The sequence below is a fragment of the Geospiza fortis genome, unplaced genomic scaffold (genome assembly GCF_000277835.1).
Source record: "Geospiza fortis unplaced genomic scaffold, GeoFor_1.0 scaffold19, whole genome shotgun sequence".
Taxonomy (NCBI): Eukaryota; Metazoa; Chordata; class Aves; order Passeriformes; family Thraupidae; genus Geospiza; species Geospiza fortis.
The window spans coordinates 166,999-175,597 of record NW_005054465.1 but is presented as its reverse complement, the minus strand read 5'-3'; the positions used below and the strand labels follow the sequence as shown (position 1 = coordinate 175,597).

The 8,599-nt window shown below is 37.8% G+C and overlaps 1 protein-coding gene across 1 annotated transcript in view; it reads left to right on the top strand.

Annotated features, from left to right (window-relative positions):
* The window catches only part of PLOD2 (procollagen-lysine,2-oxoglutarate 5-dioxygenase 2), a 48,995-nt gene that overhangs the window by 31,001 nt on the left and 9,395 nt on the right, over nucleotides 1–8,599 (top strand). Inside the window, exons 9-11 of the mRNA XM_031062785.1 lie at nucleotides 1,802–1,927; nucleotides 3,529–3,650; nucleotides 8,121–8,225. Coding sequence (XP_030918645.1) covers nucleotides 1,802–1,927; nucleotides 3,529–3,650; nucleotides 8,121–8,225 — 353 coding nt within the window. The remainder of the gene's footprint in view (nucleotides 1–1,801; nucleotides 1,928–3,528; nucleotides 3,651–8,120; nucleotides 8,226–8,599) is intronic.

The window sequence follows — 8,599 nt, the reverse complement described above, 5'->3', positions numbered from 1 at the left end:
ATGATTCTGAGTTTGAGAAATTACAAAGCACAGTGGCTGCAGCAGTTGTGGCTCAGTGTGCCCAGCTTAGCCTGGGCAGCTTTCCTTGTCCCTGGCCATCAGGGGCACCTGTCACTGTCATATTTTCTGAAAAACCCCTTCGCCAGGATTTCTTCTCCTGGGAAGATGAGAAGCCTCAGAGAAAAACCAATATTATCTCATTTGCTTCTCCCCGTTTTGCTGCTTTGGAATGTGGCTGGAGATTGTTTAGCAACAGGTGCATGTTGGATTTGTTTCATGTGAGTTGTTTTTACTTAATGACCAATCACCATCAGCTGTGTCGGACTCTGAGGAGTTGGTCACGAGTTTTTATTATTCATTTTTGTTAAGCCTTCTGTCTGTGTCCTTTCTCTTTCTTTAGTAGAGTTTTAGTATAGCATTCTTATAATATAATATAATATAACACAACACAATATAACATAAAAATAAAGTAAAATAGAATATAAAGTAAAACATATGTTATATTTTATATCATGATATATGATATAATATAATTATAATAAAATAATCAGCCTTCTGAGAACATGGAGTCAGATTCTCATCTCTCACCTCGTCCTGGGGACCCTCTCAAGCTCAACAGGCACCAGTGCCTGTGCCAGCCTCAGCAGTGTCACCACAGAGGGGCACAGGTGCTTTGTTGGAGATGGAGCAGTGTCCTGCTGATCTGCAGTTTTTGGGGTGTCTGTGTGGCTGTGCTTCCCCAGCAGTCCTTATGAGGTTTGCAGCTGTGAGCAGGAGGGGTCAGGGCAAGCACTGGGTGTTTCTGGGTTCCCATGTAGACTGTGACGCTGTGAAACCTCAGCATGTGTTGATGCTTTATCCAGACACTTCTCAAGTGGGTGTTGGCCTGTTTAAAGAGCTTTTATGCTCATATAAGGTTTCTCTCTGAGTCTTGTAATGGATTAGATTTTTATAGTAATTGTCTGGTTTGGAGATGGAAATAATTTTTAGTCTGTGTATTTCCTTGTGTAGGATTTGAGGCCTTTGAAGGTTAAATTTTTTTTGTCTTGCATGCTGCAGTAATACACTTAAGGACTACACAAAAGTGCTGTCTGTGTTTCTTTTAGTGGTCATGATCTCATGATTTCTATCAAGCACATACAAAGCAGCCAAATACCATCAAAATATGTGAATTCGCTTTAAAATAAGGGCCCCGAAAGTTCAGTATTCTTGGATGTAAGGATAGCAGCTATGTTAGTTTAGTGAAGATCTTTCTAAAATCAGTGAGTAGGGAAGGAATGCAGGGCCCAGTTAAAGTGAATGGGGAGAAATAGTGCATATGCATTTATAGAAGGATATTGCAGTCTTTGGCTTAAGGTACAGCTGAGTAAAATATGTAGTGGTATTTATTCTTTAACTATTTTTAAAAAACTGCTCTCCTCTATATTTTCTTGTAAATTTAATCTGTGTCTGTACCCTGTTAAAAAAAAAAGAATTTGCCATTCTGTTCTAGGTGTATTTCCTTAAATTATTCTTTTGCTGTTTTAGTGTTTTGTTTTTTTAATAAGAACTTTAAAACCATATTACATAATTTTCTACTTCCAGTGTGTGTTTCATACCAATATTAAATCCATTATCTTTGCTTATTTTGTGAAGCCAGTGGAAATAAATGGGGTGCATAGCACTGCTGAGCACACTGGTTTTGATTGTTTGAAAGCTGTGTGGACTAAGTTGGCTACATGACATTAGTTGCTCTTTACTGTAACTAATTGTAGAAAAGAGGCAAGTCTTATTGGTTGTATCAAAATATCATTTTTTTTAGGAATATCCAAGAGTAAAAATTGGTGTTTTCATTGAACAACCCACTCCTTTCCTACCTAAATTTTTAGACAGACTGTTGACTCTGGACTACCCACGGGAGGCACTCAGTATCTTCGTTCATAATAATGTAAGTATGACTTTATCATTGTACAAAGCTTCAGTTTTGGAAATTATGCAATGAATCAAAGTGTGGAGTACATGGATTTGATATAAGAACACAGTTAAAATGCATAGGAAGAAAAAAATCCTTCAGAGTTTAGTATGCAGAGCTGGAAAAATTAAATGAAATTGTGTCAGGACTTACTGAAGTCTATTTAAAGAAACTGCTTAGATTATTTAACTAATGAAAAAAATGTATTTTGGAGTGTGTGCTTCTGGAGGAAGTACTGACTGACATAAAACAATAGAGTAAAATAAGAACAGAACCGTTCCAGCTGGATGGGACCTGCAATGACCACCTGGGCCAACTGCTGACCACCTCAGGACTGAGCAACAGTGACACCAAATTATTGAAACTGTCACCTGACAGTTGACATGGGACCTTTTGTTCATCTTGCTGATATCCCAGTGCATTTTTGTTTCTGTTGGCACTCCTGCTGGGTCCCATGGAAAGATTGGTGTGTTCAGATATATTTTGACGGGCACTGCAGAGAAGTTGTTTTTGAAAACTCCCTGCTAATTACCTAATGATCTGGCATTGCTGATACTTCCCCAGTGACTTCAGTCAGTATTGCTGTTTTGGGCAGCCTGGTCCAATGGAAGATGTCCTGCCCAAGGCAGGGGGGTTGGAAGGAGATGATATTTAAAGTCCCTTCCAACCCAAATAATTCTGTGATTCTGTGATTTTAGTGAGTGAGGTGTCAAATGTTTGCAATTATTTTAGAAAAAAAAAAGAGGCTGGAAGAGAAATGGGAGTAAAATTTAGTTGTACCCCTCTTCATTGTGCATGTATTGCTGTTGATATGGTAGCAAAAAGGAGTTCAGTGATAGAAGTAGAGTTTATCTCTAAAGTGTTCATTGTGGTTTTGTAAGGGGATTTTGAGGGTATAAATGAGATGGGCACATGGAAATTGTAGGCTGTGTTGGTTTTGTAGCTTCAGCCAAAAGTTTTATGGTATTTGAAATGGAATATAAAGACTGAACAGCTTTTTATTATAGAGGGGGAAAACCCCTACCCAGGATTTTTAATGGCAGCCATGGTAGGCAACAGCTGCAATGAGGGCACTGGTTTGGAAACACTGCATGCAGCTGAGAGCTCTTAAACAGAGATAAATAGAAAGGTAAGGAGGAGGGTAAATAGAAGTTAAATTAACAATCAGTGGGACTGCATTTTGAAGAAGCAATGGCTGTGCCTGTACAATTTGGTGCAGGTTCAGCTCCCTCGCTAAAGTGATTCTGGAGAAGCATAAAAACCTTCTGCATGCCACTGAGGTTGTAGATGGGTTTTAAAGACTGTAACATAAATATCCTGAAAAATACTGCATTGATAGTTTGTGAATCTTGCATTATTGTACAGCTTTGATTAATACTGCTGATGTGTGGGATTATTTTCCTAAAGTTTTGGACAGAGGAGGTTCATTTTAATGACAGATACACTGGAATATCTTCAAACACTGTTTGGCATCTGTTTCTTTAGGAGAGAATACAGTGTGTTCTTGGACACTGTGTTTATGATTCATACTTATTGGTGCCTTGCATTTGCAATAAAAAATGTTTACATGATTACAGGAGGTTTACCATGAAAAGCACATCAAGAAATTCTGGGAAAAAGCCAAGAACATTATCAGAAATATTAAAATTGTTGGGCCTGAAGAAAACCTGAGTCAAGCAGAAGCCCGGAACATGGGAATGTAGGTTCTAATTTATAAATCTGTTATATTGATGCAAACGCTCACATTTTCCATCTTGCCACATGTATTATTTTGTGCCTTTAATGTTTACATCTTCACCTGTAAAAATGGGAGCTTTTGTGGCAGAAAAGATCTAGATATAAGACATGAATTGTCAAGTGTTTTAGGGTTTCTGTCTAATATAAAAAGCTGTTTGTCATTGTGAAAAAATCTTTTTGGTTTGGCTACTTCAGTAGTCTGTCATCTTGGCTTGTGATGATGGCCTAGACAATGCTTAGTATTTTTTTTATTTTACAGCTACCTTACTGCAGAATTTTTTTCATTTTTGCATTGGATATACTTTAAACAATTGCTCTTTGTGCTAGTGCTTACTCTTTTTTCTTAAGTGACATTATATTTAAGTACACATATGGTTAAAGCTTGACCTGCATGTGCAGGTGACTGAATTCTCTTTCCTCCTGTGGTTCAAAGAGGCAGGAATATCCTTCAGAAGTGCTCAAGCAGAAGTTTCTCACAAAGGCAACTGACTTTATCTTATGTTTGGTCTTGCTTTTTTCTTTTGCTCTTACTAGAGTATCCAAAACTTTAGCTTTTAAACCTGGCACTTTCTGTACCTGAAGTTGAACCTTGGAGTTTGTATCCCATGTCAGCCCTTTAGTGCTGCAGCTGGCCCCTGCAGAGTGGCTTGTAGCTCTCCCAGCACATCAGCCACGTGATGGAGTTGAATTCTCAGCCCAGGATCCCACCAGGATCAGGAGCACCTTGCTGTGGCCCTGCAGCAGGATTCACTCCATGATAACACTTGGACTCACTCTTCTGCCGGATCTTCCCTGAGTGTCAGAGCAGAGAAGTTAATTTCCAAAGGCCATTTCTGTTCAGAGGTTGAGCATAGGCTGTTCATAGGCTCAGCTGAAAGAATGAAGGTCTTGAGTCCCTGTGGTGTTCTTGGAAGTTTGTTTGAATGGGGCTTTGTTGTGCTGAAGGCTGATCTCTGGCTGAGGTCCACACCTCTCCCCTCGCCTTTCTAGGAAATGCTGCAGATGTCTAGTGGTACCCTAAGCACCCATTCACATGTTTATAAATCATTCTTTCTCTGTTTCTAGTACTCTCTAAAGCAGATGTACACTCATGACAAACTTTTTTTGGTGCATGTTACTGTAACTGAGGTAGAGTTTCTGGAGTTGCCTTTTCCTTTATGTTGTTATATGGACAACGTAAGGCAGAATCTTCAGTGTCATCAGTATCTATAGTGATACTAAATCTCACCCAAAGACCTGGAAACCTGTCATCTTTTGGTAGAACCTACTGACTTATAGCAACACTTGGAGATGCCACTCAAGTGTTTCATGTCTTTTTTTTTTTTTAGCCTTTGTCTCTAAGGTATGAATTCTTACAGTTAGTTCTTTTTTTCTTGAAGGAAAAATCATCTTTGCTTTTGCCTTGGTTGCCGATGAGATTTCAGCCAGCTGTTACAGAATTTGTTATGACAGAAAACATGAAAAGCAATTAAATATGTTCAAGTAATAACGGGAAGTTGGGAAATATTCATTTCTGAGCTTTTATTTATAAAAAGTATGTTTTCCACAATATTTTTTGCTCCTGGTACTTACAGCCTTCAGGATTTCTCTTTTGGGGTTGTTGATTCCTTTTTTGTTCTTCCCTCAAAAATATTAGTAACAGAACAGGGTAGGAATTTTCCAAAACTTTATTAAAAATGTCATTTATCTCAGCTTTTAAGTGGGAATGTGCCCATTGTGGGTGTCTGGAGAGATGCAAAATGTAACCCTAAATGGCAGGAGATGTCACCGAGGCTTTTGGTTGCAGACTTGCATCTGGAACACCTTTTCTTTCAGAGGTCTGTCAAATGATTTAAGTGTTCTCCCTCTGGGCGTGCAGTCCATATTTGGAACTGTATTTCTGAACTGAGAGGTCTGAAAATGATAACTTGATTAATTGCAAGTTCAAACTATGTCTAAAAAAAAGAGAGAAGGCTCGATGGCAGAGAAATTGGGTGGAAAATATGTCTCTGTCACAACCAAGCAGAGCCTTGGACTATCTCAGTGGAAAGTGTGATGAAGGGAAGAGCTGTGACATTCTCCCATTTTCAGATGAGGTCACTCTTCCAGATGGACTTGTGGTTTGTAAACTCAGTCAAACATCACTCTGATTGCAAAATACTTTAAACTGATGAGCTTCACTTCACACTGCCAACCAAAACTCTTGGCTTTCTTCTGAATTGTTAATTGCTGCACTGAAATTGCTCTAAGTGATATACAAAGACACAGCTTTCTTTTCAACATTTGGTCTTACTTCAGAGCAGGTGGGGTGGAAAGCAAGTAGATTGAAGAGTTTAGCCTTTGAATGTAGATAAGGAAGCATTTTACACATGAGCTTTGCCAGAAAGCTGTGTTCCTTGGAGTGACTTGGATGTGCATACAAGTAGTTTCACATATAATCTGGGATTTCTACCTCTGGAGAGGTTAGCATGCACTGTGAGAATGCAATACTGCCAAGCATGAGGATAGAAAGGGTTACATTTATTTCCTTGGGCAAAGCTACTGGGCAACACTGAAAACCTAAAGAGAAGATGCACTAATTTCTGGAGAGTGTGCTTGCTTTATTAATTTTGACTGAACCTTTTATCACTTTCTTTCCCTCCATGTGAAACCTGTAGTGTTTTGGAGAGATTTTTTTTTTTTAGTGACCTTAAAGTGCAAAGGATCACCAAATGTCAGAACTTCGTGCTTGCAGCATAATTCTTCCAGCATTTTCAGATACAAGCCATCATGTCAGATGTGAAGGAAAAGTTCTGCCATGTGGTGGTCCAGTCTTCAACACTGTAGAGAAAGAAATAGGATGAAAAATGTAACCCTGAAATTTCCTGACTGTTTAGGACAGGAACGCTTTTAGAGAGCTCTCAATAGAGTACTGAATGACTGAGTGTGACTTAGACCAAAACTTTGAATTTAGTATTTTGTGGTTTGGATTATTATATGAATGAGGCACAGGAGGTTTCTAACACAAAGCACGTGGGACCAGTTGGAATAGAATTTTCTGGGTCTGGATTTAAAAGGAATGAGGGCAGAAAAGAAGGCAAAAGTTAAAGGACAATGCATTTTGCTATTACGTAATTAATTTTCCAGGTATATTTGCCTATAACTAAATATAAATTTGTTCCACTTCATCACATTTTTATAATTCAAATTAATTCTCTTTGTGTTTTTGTTAGCAGCAGAGGGTTTACCTGCTTTTGGGGTAGTGCTGGCAAGTGTTGTGGCTGGAACCCTGGACTGGGATCAAGTCTGGTCTCAGGTCTATTTTCCTCACTAGAATAAGGATAAAGGAGCTGAATGTTTTTGGAAAAAAATTTACATCTGATGCCAAGTGCAGTATAAAAGGTATCAAATCAAGTGGAACTTGAACTAAATCACTGATTATAGATATTTTAAAACAAGAATTAATGTTTCGAGCTGTTATGGTGGAATTAAGATAGGGAAAATAGACAAATTCAGTAATGCCACTTGCATGATAGGAAGCTATTGCTGTCATATTGACTTGAGGAAATTGTTCCACCTTCTCTAAAAGTATATTTGATTTCTTATAATCTCTGATTACTCTGATGGCATAGGAAAGCTGAATTCACTGTACCAAGTTTTGGCCTAGCAAGTCAACCTTACCAGAAACATACAAACATAATCTGTGAATGTTTCATATTTACAGTAGAATGTGTTTTCTTTGTCTTTCTCTTCAAAGCATGGGAATTTGTGCAGTTTATGCTTCTGAAATCAAAATCACAACTGATAGGATCAGTGTATGGAGACATTCAGTTACTTTCTCCGGTATAAATTCACTGGCTTTGCAATTGGTTTATATTTCTCTTTACCAACTTTGTTGTTCTTGTAGGTCAAAAAGACAAAGAAGAGTTCTTTAAATATATGTTTCTTTATATAAGTTTATAAGTTTTTGTCCTACACCCTCCATAAGGTTTCAATTACCATTCAGATTGCATCTGTGGAATCTTTTTCCAAAGCCAGCATTACAGCCTCTTGCTAGAGGAGCTTACTAAATAAGGTCATACTTCACTGTTAAGTGATTGTACTGATAGCCAGCTATAGAAATTAATGGCATGTTCCCCCTGCCCCATTTTCTATTAGGGCACTCTATAGAAGGTATTACAGAACTTGGTAAAAGCTAGAGGCCACTTAGTTAATTAAAAGAAAAATATAAGGCATCTAATCTATGTATTTTAATCTTCTAGTTAATGAAACTACTGTAATTCTAAGGACATCTTTCTTTACAATACTGTGCTGCAGAGGACTTTTAATGCAATGAATCAGTTCAGTACTTACTTGTAGTTTGTTTTTTTTTTTTAAATCTTTGTGTGTGTTTGTTTTTTGAATTTTTTCTGGACATGCGTCCATGTGGACACTGTTATTAACATGAGTTAATAATTCCTTTTTGTGTTTTTAGGGACCTTTGTCGCCAGGATAAAACGTGTGATTATTACTTAAGCATAGATGCAGATGTCGTGCTGACAAACCCAAAAACTTTAAGAATACTGATAGAACAGAACAGGTATAGTAAATCTCTTATTTTGTAGAATTTCCTCTAAATTGAAAGGATTCTCTGGGGTCTGTCCAGAGAAAATATGATCCTGTTTGTTTTTGCAGAGTTAAATTCTCCCAGGATAAAACGTGTGATTATTACTTAAGCATAGATGCAGATGTCGTGCTGACAAACCCAAAAACTTTAAGAATACTGATAGAACAGAACAGGTATAGTAAATCTCTTATTTTGTAGAATTTCCTCTAAATTGAAAGGATTCTCTGGGGTCTGTCCAGAGAAAATATGATCCTGTTTGTTTTTGCAGAGTTAAATTCTCTTTGTTTACTTGTGGTATTTCATTGCCATAGTTCATAACAGGCTTGAGGCCCATCAATTCACAAAGC